Source organism: Cebus imitator, unplaced genomic scaffold (genome assembly GCF_001604975.1).
Source record: "Cebus imitator isolate Cc_AM_T3 unplaced genomic scaffold, Cebus_imitator-1.0 Scaffold110, whole genome shotgun sequence".
NCBI lineage: Eukaryota > Metazoa > Chordata > Mammalia > Primates > Cebidae > Cebus > Cebus imitator.
In genome coordinates this window covers 6011379-6028444 of record NW_016107425.1, presented here as the reverse complement: position 1 = coordinate 6028444, position 17066 = coordinate 6011379, and the positions used below count along the sequence as shown (strand labels likewise).

Here is a 17066-nt window from a genome sequence, read left to right as displayed (position 1 = left end):
ATCAAGATTTTATAATAAATAAGAATAATTTCAATAAGAAACACAAACTTGAAAAAATGAAACAAATGTATAAGGACTCAGAAAAAAAAAGAGAGTTCTGTTTACTGGCATCTCCCTAGGAGTAAAAAGTGATTTTTAAATGCCTGAAGCACTGCCCACATATCCCAGCTCACAGACATTGCATCTACAAAAATAATCTCTCAATTGTATAAATATGCAGCACTTTAAAAGTAATTATTTATCATCACTTTCAGAAACATCATTGCTTTTCTTCTTGTATCTTGGAATTCTACATTTTTCATGTTTGTTGGATGCTTTATAACTCCATGAGAGGCCCAACCAACGCATTTGATCAGACAGTCAAGTTCTTCATTGGGTTCTGGATGTGAGTTCCCACCCATGACCACATTGATTCAGCCTCTTTTTGAGGATTGAGGAGATGGCCACAATCCCAGACCCATTGATCCAAGGCCAAGAAAAGGAGGTGCATGTATGCCATTCACGGTTCACTCTACTGATTGCAGCCATTTAAATATCTGCATCGAGAGCTCAAAAAATGAAGGCATCCATGAGGACACAAGAGTTTCAAATTAAAGATTATGATAACACAAGCCTACAAAATGATAAAAATATACAATTAAAACAGCAAGTGAAACTCCCAAAGTTGGAAAGATTGTCTTAATTTCAATATTGATACAAACCCTATTTAATAAAGTGGCCACTTTTAAATCCATCACATACCTTCAGCCTCCTGTTTTTACACTTTCCCGGTGACCCCAGAACACTGCCTGCCTAGAGCTGTTTCCACTTGCTTCAGGGCAACTGCTGAGAGCTAATGATTCAATTACCTAATTACAGGATATGAATGACTGCAAACCGTTCTGCCTTAATGAATTATGAAGATAATCAGTGCTGGGAACGAGCAAATAAAGTGATTTTTAAAAATAAAACACTTAAATCAGAATGACACTTCTGAAATTCATTTGGGGGAGATTATTTAAAAAATACTTCAAGTCCCTTTATACTGGCCTGGAGGGAGAAACAGAACATTAAAAAAAAAAAAATATATATATATATATATATAAAACCTAGGCAAGAACAAAACCAATCATAAACAAGTAAAAATCAGAACTACAAAGTCCGGTTGGGCAGCAGAAGATTTTAGAGCCAGATAAGGGGAAGAGAGAAAAACAATTCACAAAATTTGCCACCATTGGCAGGGGGTGGGGAAAATTAAATACATATTCAAGTCTTTCCAAAGGCCTTTTGGAGACAACCGAAGAGCATCTAAACTGTTTGTGGCCAACCTGGACCACATCAGGAGACAGTATCTTTGAGCTTGGAGACAATTTTCTTGTCCTTCACTCTTCGGTTCTGAAACCAAATGGTCACTTGTCTCTCAGATAGGTTCGTAGCAGCCGAGATACGCCGCCGCTTGTCCTTGTTAATGAACTTGTTAATGGCATACTCGTTCTCCAGTTCTTTGAGTTGCAGTTTGGTGTAAGGCACTCTCTTCTTCCTTCCCCGCCGGTAGACGCACATGTCCGGTTGATTTAGAGCCACATCTCCTGGTACAAACAAAAGCACAAGAAAAATTCGGATGGGATATTTAGAGCACCTAGCTGAGGAGTGTGTGTGTGTGTGTTTGCAGGGGATGCAAGAAATAAAAAAAAATGCTGTTAGTCTTTATTATTTACATAGACATAATACTTACCTGTTATTAAAGAAAGATTATTTGCATTTAACAACAAATGTTAATTTGATTGGTTATCACAGTTTCTCAAACCGGCATCTTAACAAGACTGCAATTTTATGGTGTGGTTATTGGGCACGTTCATAAGGACAGTTTCTGCAAATGTCAGTTGCATAAAAACAAACATACATACGTAGACACATACAAATTCAGGTCTTTTGCTCAAATTTTGATTTCCCGAGTTCCTGTTTTTGGAGCTTGTGGGCTTGGCCTAACAACATTTAGTGGTCACCTTGGGGTAGTGAAGTCTTTGAAAATGGCCCAACTCTGTGAGGCTTCTTAAAGGCCTCTTTAGGAGAAAAGGGAGAGGCCTGAGCAAAGGGCATGCTGAGACTCTCAACTTTAGGAGAAAATCGCGTTTGCGCTGCGCAGATAAAGAAAAGGGCAGTGACGGAGGCAGTTGAAATCATAGGAGGAATTTACAGATTTCACACGAACTGGACAAACTTCCACAGGGTTAGCCCTGGTCAAGTGTGGAGCACAGGCACCCACTCCCAAGTAGGGGTGCACACTCCTAGTCTTGTCTTTTCTCCTTCTCTCTCCCACTCCCTCATGTCGGTCCCTTTTCTCTATCGCCCCTACCTGGAAAGGAAGATTTCCAAAAGTGGGAGCCCTGTGGCTGGTCCTTAGAGCAGTACACCTGGCTGTTCCACCCGTTAGCCAGCGTCCAGGACTGGTAACCCTCCATGGAGATGTAGGCCTCGTGCCGAGGCTCCCCAGAGCCGAAAGTGGACACCATGTCGATATAGCCGGGCACGTGCTGGTAGGGGCTCGTATAGCCCTGATAGAAGGATACCTCCTTGGCTCGCGCTGGCACCTCGTTGGCCGGTACGCTGCTGCTCGCCAGGCCGGACACGTCCATGTACTTCTCCACAGGGAAGCCTCCCAGTGAGGCGTGCGGCGATGACTTGAGCGCATTCTGCTGTAAGCCCACGCCATGCGACATTCGGCAGCTGTAGTAGCCGTTGCCGAAGTGGTAGCCGTAGCCCAGGGCTGGAGCGCTCGGGGGCGCTGCAGCGGCCGCAGCAGGCGTGGGTGCTGGGCACTCTTTGGCTGGAGGAGCCTCCGGGCGCGCTGCGACTACGGCAGAAGATGACGACGACGAGGAGGAGCCCGTGCGCTCAGAGGTCCCAGGGTACGCAAAGCCAGAGGCTGCTGCTGCCGCCGCCGCAGCCGCAGCAGCCGCAGCCGCCGCCCGTCCCGAATGTGTCCCGGCAAACACAGGCGCGGAGAGAAAGCCGCGGCACTGGCCTGAAGCCGCCGCCGCCGCCACCGAAGAGGAGGAGGAGGAGGAAGAGGCCGGGGCGCCACCGGCGCCCCCGCCGTCCGCCCGCAGCCCGTCCATGTCCCAGCTCCCGGCGCGGCTCATGGCCCGGCCTGGCCCGGCCCGGGCCCTGGCCTTGGCCCCGCGCAGGACACCATGGCGCAGCGCGCCTCCTCCCTCCTCTCCTTTCTCTCTGGTTCGCTCGCTCCCGCCCTCTTCCTCTAGCCCTCTCTCCCTCCGTGAGCCTCCCGCCTCCCGCCGGCCCGCCCTCCAACAGGTTAGCTCATCGCGGGACGTTTATAAAAACGAAGTTCAGGTTGGGAGGGGGCCTGGGCCGGTCGGGGGGCCGCCTCCCGCCCTGAGGGCGCCCGCCGGGGGCGTGCCATTGGTTGCGCAGAGCCACGTGGGGGTAGGGGGCGCGGGGGAGCCTGGCTCCCGGCCCAGGCTGGGCTGAACCCACCCACCCTGGCCCCCACCCCTCTCCTACCCCTTGCAGGGTCCACCTCCCATTCCCGCCCTCTCCCCGCCGACCCAGGCGTTTGCGCTGCAGCCACCCCCACGAGTTGATTGCGTGACGGCCCATCCCGGGCCCTGTCTGCGACCGAGGCGGGCGCCGAGGCCTGAGCCTTGTCTCCGCAACTGCTGTTTTTGCCACCTCGCCTCGGCTCCCAGAGCTGCACAGCAAAATGAAGATGAAGGACAGAGATGATCAGAAAGATGTGAAAACAGGCCCAGTTTTGATCCTGTTGCTTAATCCCTCAGTTAGTCGACCTCTAGACCCCAAATCCGAGTGAGCTAATTTGCCCTATCTTGCGCACTGGTGTCGGGCAAAGGCATTTCACAAAGGTAAGAGCCGTGGGAGCAGATCCTTCCTATACACACAGGCTGTCCGTCCGGAAAATGCTCACGAAGCGCCCTTGGGGCTGGCGGCAGAGACTTAAACAGATGAAAGGCAGGCGTCCGCGCGGTGAGCCTGACAATCTGTCCCAGAGAGAAAAGTTCATGGATGCCTACTTAACGCCATTCGCCTCTACTCTTGGGCCAGCCAGGAGTCGCTTCCAACCTGGGACTCCTCAGCTCTCCCGGGTTCTTCCTCAGTCGGCAGAAAGACCCGGTGAAGGGCGCCGGGGAGAAAGTCACTAAGCCGCCCGCGGTGAAACTTCTGTGTCTCTCTAGCAGCCTACCGGCCTCGCATTTTGCAGTCACCACCCACTCCCGCCCGTTCCTCACACCAAATTAATTGAAAACTTCACTTTCCCAGGGACCTTTGTTTCGTTTCCTTTTCTAAGCTGCCAACTGCAGAGAACTGAGAGGGGCAAATTAGGAGGGCGCTTTTTCCAAGCAAATTCTGAGCTTGTGATAGGAGCAGCCCAGAGAAACGGTCTGACTTCAAGGGGTTAGGTGGGCTCAAGGCAGTGCTGGTGGGGCTAGGTCCAGCTCTGGAACTATGCTCCCAGGGTGTTGGGGATTACACTCCTATGCCTCATCATCCCTTTCTGCTGTTCCTCAGCCTCAGAGATCCAGCCCACCATCCCTCAATCTCAGCAATTAATGGGGCACTAATGAGAGTCCTGCAGTGACTTTGGGGCTCTACCTTAGGAACAATATTAGTTCCAATTAGTTCAGGGTGCTGGGGTGGATATGGGATCCTTCAGAGCCCATTTGGCTCTGTGGCATACACTCCCCAAGCCAGCCCATCTCCAAGAAAATCACTCCCCTAAGCCTGTGTTTGGTGAGAGCTTGTCACCCAGCACCACTGTTCCCCGACCAAAGACGCCCTGAGTAGGATGAGGAAGAGAGCCAGGGAGGCCCGCCTTGGCCTGGTCTGGCATTTCAGGGTGGGCTGCTGGTGTTAGGAGTGTTGACACGCAAAATGCAGTAACCATAAAAGGCTCAAATAAAGGGGAAAGTTATGAGGGGTGTTGGAAAGGAAAAGCAAGAGACTGTTTCACATTTTTGAAGTTCTAGACATGTTCATGATCAAATTTGAGATGGGAGGGGCCTGAATTTTACAGGAAATTATAAGGAGTAGAAGTTTGCTGATGAGAACAATTTTCTCACTATTTAGGAAAAGAAGGCTAAAATTAGCAATGAAAGCTCGTCAGGCATTTTTAAAAGGCCAACCGTGGCCAGACACGGGGTTGCTAACTTTTAAAAAGGGTTTGGCTGAGTCTTTACCAAACAATTATGATATCAAAGTGCCAACCATGGACTACTCTGAAATGCTTTTATTTTCCCTTTGTCTGCTTTTCTTTTCCTCAGAGAGGTAAAACATGGAGATAGTTTTAATTTTTTTATGACTCCAAAAAGCAAATTTGTTGAAATATTTCTAAGATATAACTAGAACCAACAAACTATTAGTCTCTTAAAATTAAATGTCTGTGGTTTTGTGCCTTGGACTTCTGCTTCATTTTCTCACTAAGTACATTTTGATGATCAATTATGTGTTTAACCACAAAGAAAGTAAAATGAAAATGAAAAGAATGTGACAAGATTTGTTGATTTCAAGCAGCCCATCACTTTTGGCTGAATTTTCCATTCAGCAAATTAAGTTGTGCAGGAGTGGGAGAAAAATATGAATTACTACTCAGGTTGAAAGGGATTTCTCAATGGTGGCACTGCTTTCAAAAATCACTGTGGGACCTTCTCAGAGCAGGACAAAAGGTTTCTCTGTCTATCCTAATGGATGTTCAGAAGCCAGGAATATTTTGAATTAGGAGCTTCGCCTCTGGATATTCTGCTGCTGAACCTGCTTCCGGAATAGCTTTTGGGGGTCCCAGCTTTGTGGGAGGGCTTTACCCTTAGAAAAGGGAGTCTGACTGTCCATTTGGGCCCCCAAGCCCAGCACCTCAGGACAAATGTTGAATCCTAAGGGTTTGGTTGTGTACCAGGCAAAGTCAGGGCTGCTTTGTATATGAACAAATGAGACACATAGATAACAAGCTGGGGATGCCAGGTAGGGGAGAAATTTTGAGGCTGAATTTGCAGAAACATTTCATTCTGGTTTAAACTTAGCAGGAATCAGTTTCTTTAGCTGGCCAGGAGCACAGACTAAGCCTTGTGTTTGTGTGTGGGTGTGTGATGCAGGGGTCTTAACAACAGAAACAGGCTTTGTTAAGTGAAAATCCTTGGGGAACACACAGGTCTCCAAACATTCATGTCTTCAGTGAAACCAGTTTTGCCACTGTTCCTGATTTTGGTGAAAAATTCAGGATGGCCCTTTTGTACCCAAAGTCCCACTTTACTATCCCATCACTTGCTCCTCTTCCTCCTTTTCCTCCAGAGGCACCTTTTTAAAGCATCAGTGCTGTTCTGGAAGTCACATTCTGTCTTTTCATCCTAGTAGATTATCTTTCAAAATTTCCTCCTGTCCTGGGTTGGAGGAATGGGCAGATATAGGCTGTGATTTAGATTTATTGAAGTTGCTCTGCTTGCCAAGACAGCAATGAGCTCAATTAACCACATAATCGGTGGCCATTAAGGCCAGGATCACAGGATTCTATCAGAGTAGGGTCCTGGGGACCCCTTTGAAAGCATTTGTCTTGATGGCCATGATTAGGAAGTGCAGGACACCCTCCTAATTAACCTGTAAGACGCCAAATATTCCATGTAGAAATAGAGTCTTAATTCCAAAGTAAACTCTTGATGTGTAGCGGAACTGGCTGGACATTGTTCTTAACCAAATCTGTGTTCCGCCAACTTTGGAGCCAATTTTCCCTCCCCAGGCAACACCCCAGTTTTACTCAGGCTGGCGAAATCAAAAGAAACAACAACAACAAACCAAACCTGAGGTGAGAAAAGGGGACTCCAGCAACAACCGGACAGTGGAATCTGCATCTGAGCACTTTCCACCTTTGAGACATACTCCATTTGGGTTTCACAACACGATTAGGCTTTATCAAATGAAAATCGTTTGCAGCAACAACAACCCCAAACCCCCTCCAAACCAGAAACATTATTTGGTGAAACCAGGTTTGCCTCATGGAGGACGGCGGGGCCCTCGTTTGGGATGCAGAGGACTTCTCCAGCTTTGGAGAGAATTAAACACAGTGAGGATCTCTTCCCTTGAAAAGAAGCACTAATCTCACTGTGAAAGGGAGCAGGAGGGTGTGGCAAGAGCCGCCGGAGACCCTGAGTAACTTGTTGCCTTTTTTGAAAAATAGAAGCTGGGTCCCTATTTGCTCTAGTTTTATCCGATATCTCAAGGTGAGGGGTTGTCCTTGGAATACACTTCACTAGCAAAACTTATTTTTAAGTTCAGCAAATTCTCACTCTGTCGGCCGCTTGAGATAAAAGAAAATGTCTGTCTACCTACCTATCTCCATTCCGCAGAGTCCATAGTCTCTATGGGGAATCCACATTGTCCTCATTGGCCGGGCAAAGGGATGAAGGTGAGGAAAGTTCCCAAGCATGAAGGGGGAGCCAAGAGGGAGGCAGAGGGGCAGTGTTCGCCTCCGCTTCCCAGCCGGGCAGCGCGCAGTTCCCCACGTCTGGCGCTAGATGTCCCTGCAAGTTTTCCCGTGGCTTTCGGGGCCCTGGAGCTACAGGCAGGCGATGGGTCTGCGCAGCCCCAGAGCCCAGGAAGAAAGTACCGCCCAACCACCGCACCACGACCGTCCTCCGTGGGGCGCGGGATTGCGACTGGAGAGGGAGGAGGAAAGACCGAAGCAACCGGAGAGACTCGGATGGGACAGATAGCTAGAGGCTGGCCTGCCGAGGGATGGCAGCATAAAGTTGCCACTACGAAGTGAGGACTGTAGTCGCCAAATCCGCTCTTCCCTTATGCAGCGAAACCTGCAGCAGTGGAAACCTCACTTTGCCCAAAGACAGGGCGCCCGAGGCTCGAAGCCCAGGCTTTTGCGGTCCTACTGTCCCACCTCACCCTGCAGCCCCAGCTCTTGGGCGAGCACGCTTCCCACGGCAGGCCCGCAGGTTGTTGGCCCCAGCGTCTCGCAGCCCCCAGCGTGAGAGGAGACCCAGGCCACGGCAGCGGCAGCCGCGGGGCTTAGCTGCAGCTCCGGCTTTACCGGCGCCCCTCCCTTCAGGCAGCCTGGACAGATTTTTATTGCCCGCAGTCATAGGCCAAAAGTGTTTACCACTTCACCTCGGAGGACCCGCTGCTGCTCAAGAAACAAATATTTAGTCTGGAAGCCTAACCAAAAAATTAGGCCTCTTTTAAGTCATTACTCCTCTAGAACAAACAGTGCTTTTCAGTCCATGCGAAAAAGTCCTTCCCGCCCCATCTTAAAAATTTCTGCCAAAGCATGCGGGCGTGGGTTGGATTCTTGTCGTCTTTTATCTAGTGGGTCCTGTACCTTGGTAGTGGGTAAGAGACCTTGATGCTCCCAGGGGCTGCATCTAACCACCCGGAACATTAGACAGGCCTGTTCCCAGCCTCTGCCTTCACATTCTGGGACCTGTGCAAGTTTTAGTATTTCATCAAAACACGTAAACAGAACTGCGTTCCTCTTGCTACCCTCTATATAGGTTCAATGGTTTTTGAGGTAGGCCTGTATTTACATAAGACATATGCAAAATGAGAGTATTAACCTAAAAAATGCTGCTCAAGGCTTTAAACAACTCTTGTGACTTTATAATCAGAGATAAGTTAAAATCATGAGCAAGTCCCTGAACCCCTCTGGCTCATAATCCCTGGAAAAGGGATAATAGTTTAAATTTCATGGAGTTGTTGTGAACCTTAGCCGAGATAACATGTAAAAAGCACTTGGAATTGCATAGTAAGAGCTTAATATAAGTTAGCCAATATTACTACTAGTGGATGTGGAATCTCTAAATAAATTAAGGGACATTAAATATTGGAATAGAATGCTCGCTGTACCCCATGAAACATTATTATCTGCTACACCTAGGTTAGTGGAAACATTATAGGTGTCTTTTACTGTGAATAGTTTCGCTGACGTGGTCTCTGACATGCTTTTTATAATAAACGTGCTAGAAATGCAATATCAATGTTATTTAAAAGATGCAAAAGTAGTTTTCAAAGTCACTAATGAATGAAGGTGTTGCTGAGAAATAGTGTTTTCCCTTTCAACAGACTGAGGTCCGGTTTGGCGCAGCCTTTGAGACCAGAGGCCTCGGGTCCCAGAGGAAGGGAGGGTGTGGGAGACCCTTGGGCTGGATGATAGAGGAAGGGGTTATCAGTTCTCACCTTAACCCCTAGCGACTGCTTTCCCGACTTGAAAACCAGCTCACAGCAGCCAAAACCGCGAGGAAAACAGATGGGGGCGCCAAACGACAGCAATAAAGGCATCCACGGATTTCCGCCCAAGCAGTGCCATGGCTCACCCACACCCTCCGCCAGGGTCTTCCACCCCCCCCCCGCCTCGCCACGACCGAAGCCTGAACCAAGGTGTCCCATTCAGTCTCTGGAGCAAGCGAGGACTGGATAGGGGGACCATTACCGGGTCATGGGGGCAGCGACTGCAAGGAATAAATAGTAGAGCTGGGCATTTGGGCTGCGGAGCAGGGAGGGAGCAGGTGGGGGCGTTGACAGGGCTGGGCTCCAGCAGAGCTAATGGCCCCAAAGCCAGCTCAATGAGAACTCAGGAAGCTCGGAGCTGGGTGTTCAATGGGGCAATGGCGGAGGGGACGCTGGGCCAAGTCCCAGTCCCGGTGCCGGTGCCGGAGGCCCACTCTGTGTTCCCTGCCGCCTTCCCCGTCCCCCCCCCCCGCCCCGCCCCTTCCAGGCACCTCCCGCGTATTGAGCTTTCCATTTATTACCTTAAAGAGGTGGAATTGATTTTCTAAGCAAAGCTTGCGTTGTTGAAATAAGTTGGCGCCGAGGGGAACAGAAGATAAACTTTTGGCATTGACTATATGTGTGTATATGTGTATATAAATATACTTCACACCTCGCCTCCCCTTACATTCCTGACGCGCCCCCAACGGATCTAAGGTTAAAAAGAAAGAGCCAAGAGCCACGGGCAAATAGATCTCGGTTTTGCCCCTTCCACACCCCAATGTTTTGGGTGTGTCGGGAGAGAGGAGAGGAGGGGGCCCTGGTTGGGGTCTGGGTTGACGTTAAAGGCGGGGATGCAGGACCCGCGCCCAGCGTCCAGATTGTCAGGGTCTCTCAGCCGCTTCTGAAGCTGACGGACAGATCTCCGCGTCCCGTCCCTGTCCTCTCTCTCCTCCACCAGAATCCGAGAATTTCTCCCTCTCTGGGCCACTGGCCCACGGGCGGGCACAGTGCTTGGAGGGTCAGGGAAGGATGGGGCGCAACCGCGGGAGATGAGGAGCGGCCTTGAGTGAAGATTGATCTCCGTTAAAATGGTTGCCACCGGCGTCATTATGACTATCAAAGTTATCGCCAAGAGGCTCAGCCGCCAAGCTCAGGCTGCAGGGAGCTGCAGTAAGGCTGTTCGGCAACTCTCCGAGCCCGGACTCAGCGCTGGGAATACCTGTGGCCGCAGGTAAGGGCTGGGGTTGATGAGGGGAGGAAAGAGAGAAGGAAGCAAAGCAAAGGGGAAGCGAGGGCAACGGGGACGTAAAAGAAGGCTGTCTCCTCTTTCCTCTTTTGACCTCCAAATCCAGCGCCTTTGCCGCAAATAATTCTGTTTGAGGAGGGAGGGGAAAATCTGGCAACGTGAAAGTGGATTCGGAGCGCCTGTATGGCGCTGTAAATCTCCACTGTGTTTAAAGTTAGCTGTCGAATTCTGCTATCAAATCGTCTAGCCTAGTTCGTTTCCCCTCGGGAAAATGAGTAGGCTAGAAGGCTTCCTATCAGCAGGATTATAAAAGTAAAACACCGGGACTTCGAGTTCAGAGCTCACTCTGCAAACGATGTTAGAAAATCAGAGAGGAACTAATGATTTCCGTTTGGAGGCGCGGGCCCAATGCACCTCCGCGGCCACGTAGCAAGAAATCGCTTTCAAAACTCTAGGATATTTCTCTCTCTCTCTCTCTCTCTCTCTCTCTCTCCCTCCCCCCCCCCGGGGTGGGAGGACAGCATTCAGGCGGAGATGAAGAAATAGGGAGGGAGAGAACTCCTGCGTCCTATTTGTTAAATAAAATACATATTTGGTTCTGAAATCCGACAGATAAGTAATCCAGACAGGAAAGGCGAAAGGTCTTCTTACGCAACTCTTCCTGCATCCTCCCCCTTGTCTCCCCCTACTTACGCCCCCAGCTTGTAAATGTTAGGAAAAAAACAACAACAACAACAACAACATTCCCGAGGATCTACTCTGGAAAGTCAAAGCATTATCTATTATTTAATACGTATCTGTGTCCGAGGAAAAATGAGGAAGGCGCTGCATGATTAGGACCTAAGGGGCAACCCAGCAAACTGAGAGCGTAATGATGCCCCTAAATGAAGGGGGAAATGTGCCGCGGCGCGCTCTATTAATCAGACTGTCAATTTCACCCCCGAGGCCAAACCCCCGGGCGAGCAGAACTGGCTTGGAGCGGGCAAAGGACCGGAGCCTTCCTCACTTGTCTCTTCTCGCCTCCTACCTGGATCTATTAGTCTGCTCTGAAGCTGCCTTCATTACCCACTGACAGGAGCGTGTATTTATTTGCTTATAAACCTGTTACAATAAATGATTATTCGAACAGCGTCATTCGTACCTTAATGACGAGCGGGCGCTACTTTTTGATGAATGACATCTCGGGCTCGGAAGGATGTATGGGTCATTTTGACCAGTCATTCCCTCGCTCTGGCATCCCACATTTTTTCCGCCTCTCTCCGAAAGAGATAATAATATTTAGAGGCGTTCGCTGGGGCTGAATGAGAATTAGCCCTAGGCGCAGCCCATCATTAGGACGGGACAGCAGGGCCATTGTGACATTTTTAAGAAAGCTGAGATGATGGAAAGAATAAGAAAAGAGATGATTCTGATGGAGAGAGGGCTGCATAGCCCTCCAGCCGGCAAGAGATTCTCCAATTTGTCCGACTCGGCTGGCAATGCTGTGCTCGAGGCCCTGGAAAATTCGCAGCACCCGGCTCGCCTCAGCCCGCGCCTGCCGTCTGCCCCCCTGCACGGTGCCCTGGGAGACCTCCCCGCCAAGGGCAAATTCGAAATAGACACTTTGTTCAACCTGCAGCACCCGGGCAGTGAAACCACCGTCTCCTCCGAAATCGCTGCCGCCGCCGAGAGCCGCAAGAAGCAGGGCCATTATTCAGAAGCGGCCACGGAGGCCGAAATGAGCAGCGACGTGGAGGTGGGCTGCTCCGCGCTGCGCTCCCCCGGCGGCCTCGGCGCCTCTCAGCTCAAGGAAAACAATGGCAAAGGTAACTGCGTCGCCGCACCGCGCTCTCCAGTCCCAGCCTCTTTGCTCCTCCGCGGCCCCCGCCGGCAGTTCACCCGGCATTTGCCCCTCTCAGACCCTCCAAAAGCAAGCTACTTCGAGCTAGCACGGGCGGGGGCGGGATGCGTGCCTGGGACCCTGCCTTCTGGTCCTGCTTCTTAAGCTTTCCAACCAGGCGCAGGCCTGCGGAGGCTGGAACACCAGGCCCACCGCCCTCGCTGCTGAATCCGAGAAAATGTTTCTGTGCTCGTGTCTAAGAGTCCGAACGAGCCCGTAGACCCCTAGTCAGCAGCCGAGTTGCTTTTGGGAAAGGTATCCTGGGCAACTGCTCCGAGCTCTGCTGACCCTGAACCTTCAGGGCCAGATGGAGGGGGCATTCTTTTGGGTAAATCGGAGGAAGCCTTGCCGGGCGCCTCTGGTTAGGTCAGCGGGAGAAAGAGTTGAAAAGTAGATTTCACCCCCTAATGGCTCGGGTTTGAGCTGCTGCTGTCTCGAAAATCTTAAAATATTTGAAATCCGAAGACTCAAATAAAGGCTAGAGGGCGTACAGAAAGCCGCCCTGCGGTCTCCAGACCATGGCAAACCTAGAGCTTCCCAAACTGCGCCCAGAGGTAGGCATTTTCCCTAAGCCACTTTTCCTCCTTGGCTGAAAATTTCTAATTATTAAAAAGAAACCTTCTAATTCCGTTTCTATTATTTGCTTATGAAGGACTCCCCAAACTTTATTGATTCCATTAACGGCAGCAATTTGTAAGCATGACAGACCCTATCAATTCCGACAGCGACTCTCCTTCCTGACGGGGCTTCCCGATCAGCGCGCAGCACCAGTGCAGGGCTGTCGGCCCTACAGCGACTCATGCGCTGTTGGCCGTTTGTTTGCCAGGGTACACAGAGAACACTTCGGCTGCTGGCACCACGACGTCGGCGTCGGGCTCAGGGCTCGGCAGCCTGCATGGAGGCAGCGGCGGCAGCGGCGGAGGCGCGGCGCTGGGTGGCTCCGGCTCCGGCGCTGACCAAGTGCGGCGCTACCGTACGGCGTTCACCCGTGAGCAGATCGCGCGCTTGGAGAAGGAGTTCTACCGGGAGAACTATGTGTCACGGCCCCGCCGGTGCGAGCTGGCCGCCGCGCTCAACCTGCCCGAAACCACCATCAAGGTATCGATTCCAGTGCGTGCCTGCCCTGGCCTCCCCCGGGGCATCTGGGTTGATTTGTTTCTTTTTCCCCTTTCCCCTTTCAGGGTAGCTAGATTTAGCTGAGGGTCTGGAAATCCGCGGGGGGTAGTCACCAAAGGAATTGCTTATTTCTTTCTTGGCTACCGAATACGAACGGTTGTCCGGCCTGACAAATCTAAGAATGCCCCCGAATGGTGGCTCCAATGCTGAAAACGCTCGCCTCTGCTCCACTGTGCCCAACGCCTGCCCAGATGCCCCCAGCCCGTGCCCATGGCCCCACTTTTTCCTAGGCGGCAAACCCGGCTGGTCTTTGTTCCTCAAGCAGGAACCAGAGGCGAAACTTTTCATTTGCTCTTGATCTTGGAGATTTATTTTCCGCATAAATCGTTACATGGAGAAAAGGATACTATATTTTTAAAATCGATTGGCTTGAGACAGTAGTTTCCTAAACATTTTCCTCTTGGGCAATGGGAAAAGGGCAACCTCCTGGGGGGAAAAACAACGAAATTGTATATATATATATGTGTGTATATATATATATGTATACATATATATGTATACATATATATGTATACATATCTATACATATCTATATGTATATATATATGTATACATATATATATACATATATATATATATAACTTTAGGTTATTAATTTTACTATACGTCTGGGAGAGATAGCCGGGAGGTTAGGCGATTTGGTGAGCCCTTCATGGAGCATTCCACATTGCAGAAAAAGAAAAAACTCCACAGGGTAGGGGAGGAGTGTGGAAGTCTTCCTCTGGTTTTATCGGGCTTTCTTTAATTTAGAGTTGTGACGAATGATGTCTTTATTAGAGAGTGTGGGGAGGAGTGGAAACATCCCCTTCCCCGTTTATGGAGACATTGGTCTAGCCACTCATTTAAGGCAAACGATTCCAACAAAATCATCCTTTCGATATCAAAATCGGACCCGTGCCCCTAGGGGCAGGTCCTTGAGGTTCGGAGGGCTCAAGACTTCGCACGGCGACCGCTCAGAAAAACTGAGCCGCAGCCTCTCTTCAAAGGCTGCCCAGAATCCCCGTGCAAATCCTGGGATTGAGAGACGGTTGCTCGGCGAGGCCGGCACTGGTGGGTGGCGGCAGGGAAGGAAAGGTTGGGTTGGGACAAGAAAGCGCAGCAAGAAGTAAGGGAGCAAAACGCCCGATGAGCCCCAGCAGCCCGGCTCGGGGGAGGACTCTCTTCGCTGAGGACGGTGTGCCCACTGCGGTCCACACACTGCCGTCCACACTTTCCCAGCTGGGAGAGGAGAGTGGACTCGGGGTTGGGCTGGTCGAAGAGAAGTAGGCCAAGCCATTCCGAGGTCCAGGAGGGGCAGAGGTCCCGGGTTAGGGGCCGGGAACATGGGGCGCTCCCTAACCCGGCTGCGGCGCGTCTCTCCCCGCAGGTGTGGTTCCAGAACCGCCGCATGAAGGACAAGCGGCAGCGCCTGGCCATGTCCTGGCCGCACCCAGCCGACCCCAGCTTCTACACCTACATGATGACGCACGCGGCAGCCACCGGAAGCCTGCCCTACCCCTTCCACTCGCACGTGCCGCTGCACTACTACCCGCACGTGGGCGTCACGGCGGCGGCTGCTGCGGCTGCAGCCTCTGGCGCAGCGGCCGCGGCTTCGTCGCCCTTCGCTACTTCCATCCGGCCGCTGGACACCTTCCGAGCCCTCTCGCACCCCTACTCTCGGCCGGAGCTGCTGTGTAGCTTCCGCCACCCTGGTCTCTACCAGGCTCCCGCGGCAGCCGCAGGGCTCAATAGCGCGGCCTCCGCTGCAGCGGCCGCGGCAGCTGCAGCGGCTGCGGCCTCCTCGGCGGCAGCGGCCGGAGCGCCCCCAAGCGGCGGCTCCGCACCCTGCTCGTGCCTCAGTTGCCACAGCAGTCAGTCGGCGGCAGCAGCTGCAGCAGCAGCTGCCGCAGCCCTGGGCTCCCGGGGTGGCGGTGGTGGCGGTGGTGGCGGCGGCGGCGGCGCAGGTGCCGGCGGAGGCTCGGACTTCGGCTGCAGCGCGGCGGCGCCGCGTTCTGAGAGCGGCTTCCTACCCTACTCGGCCGCCGTGCTTAGTAAGACGGCCGTGAGCCCGCCGGACCAGAGGGACGAGGCTCCGCTCACCAGATAACTACGTCGCCACCGCCAGGGGGCCGCGCCTACCGCTCTGAGTGCGCCCGGGAGTCCCCTGTGCGCCCCGGCGCCCTCCGTGCGCTGCCCGCTGCTACCGCTGCCGCCAGGGGGCGCCCCAGGGCCCAGGAGGCCGAAGGGAACCTACCCCGAGTTGGGGGGGAAGGAGCAAAAGCCTGGTGGGGGTCCCCCTAAATTATTTCTATTTTTGTATTTGCCACCCAGCCGCCTGCACTTCTCTCTGTTTTCTGGCTCCAGGCCCCACTTTCCACCTCTGTCCTGAGTGCTTGACTCCCCAAAGACAATCCCCATTGTCCCCTAAGCTAGTCCTGGCTGTGCACTCTCAGGCCCGGGTTGCTCGGTTGCACCGCGTGGCCCGAAGCAAAGGAGAACCACAACAAAGAGAGAGGGGGATGTTGTGCGCTTGTGTTTGGAGGCGGGGTAGGAGTCGTCCCCGAGGTTTCTCGCTGCTGCTCTTTTTATTCCATATTTCCTTTATTTTCTTTAAACGAGGGTGGGGGACGTGGCAAATGTTCTTTCAGCCTGAGCTCGTTAGGGACCCTGCCCGAAGAGAGCGGGAGAATGGAGGTCTGAGAAGGCCGGGAGGGCGGATGGAGAGCGTGGGCAGTGGCAGGTGTGTTTGTGAGATTGTTTATTGCGTTCAGGAGCAAGGCGGGTAGGGCTGTGGCCGCCTTCCCTGGGAAGGACGAAGCCGAAGTGGGAAGGGGTGGCCGTCGCACCTCCTCCTTCTCGGTCCTACACCGTTCCCTCTTTTGGTCTTTGGTTTTAGTGCTGATAGAATGGAAGCACCTTGCATATTTTGTGCAAAAAATGATGGCAAAAGAGGTTGCCACAGCCAGGCCAGGGAAGGGACAGGAAGGGGGTGGGGGTGGGGGTGAGGGCAAGACTGATAGAGCGCTGTAGTATTTGGAGAGGCATTTTCAGCTCAGTTTTTCAGCTACCGGTTTCCACTCGATCCGGGAAATACTTGAATCCCTAGATATAGTAATATTATCCTAAAGCATTTCCTTAGACACTTTTCTAAGTTCGAACTCTCTATGCCCCTCGTCCCCTTCCCTCTTCGCTTTTTTTTTTCTTGGGTGAAATGGTTCTTGGCATATTTCTCACGCATGTCTGTTGCGCCTTCGCCTCTGCAAAGCCACCGCTGGGTTGCTGAGACCCGCTCTGCCAACCTGGCTACTGGAGGGGTTTCCTTGAACTTGAAGAAAGGTACATCAAAACCCACCAGTGTTAACTGCCACGTCAATTTTGATGCTAATAATGTGCAGATTATGACGAAAATTGCCAATCATGCTCTCTGATGGACCTCCTTTGAATGTGGAATTGGAGAAAAGTTCCCCGCACGGAGACCTGCTGTCAAGTACTAACAACCCGCTAAGGGAAGTCATTAGGAGAGACGGATAAGAGACTCGGTACATAAAACATTGTTCTTGGTGCATA

General features: G+C 51.9%; 2 protein-coding genes across 2 annotated transcripts; one reads left to right on the top strand and one right to left on the bottom strand.

Annotated features, from left to right (window-relative positions):
* Positions 1–84: 84 nt before the first annotated feature.
* HOXD13 (homeobox D13) lies at positions 85–3286 on the bottom strand. The gene is made up of 2 exons (XM_017538284.2): positions 2336–3286; positions 85–1568 (listed from the first exon to the last, which is right to left on the bottom strand). The coding sequence occupies exons 1-2, from the start codon at positions 3120–3122 to the stop codon at positions 1318–1320; spliced, it is 1038 nt and encodes a 345-aa protein (XP_017393773.1). The 5' UTR covers positions 3123–3286; the 3' UTR covers positions 85–1317.
* An 8371-nt stretch (positions 3287–11657) lies between these two features.
* Positions 11658–15606, top strand: EVX2 (even-skipped homeobox 2). The gene is made up of 3 exons (XM_017538283.2): positions 11658–12270; positions 13171–13442; positions 14887–15606. The coding sequence occupies exons 1-3, from the start codon at positions 11844–11846 to the stop codon at positions 15604–15606; spliced, it is 1419 nt and encodes a 472-aa protein (XP_017393772.1). The 5' UTR covers positions 11658–11843.
* Positions 15607–17066: the final 1460 nt, after the last annotated feature.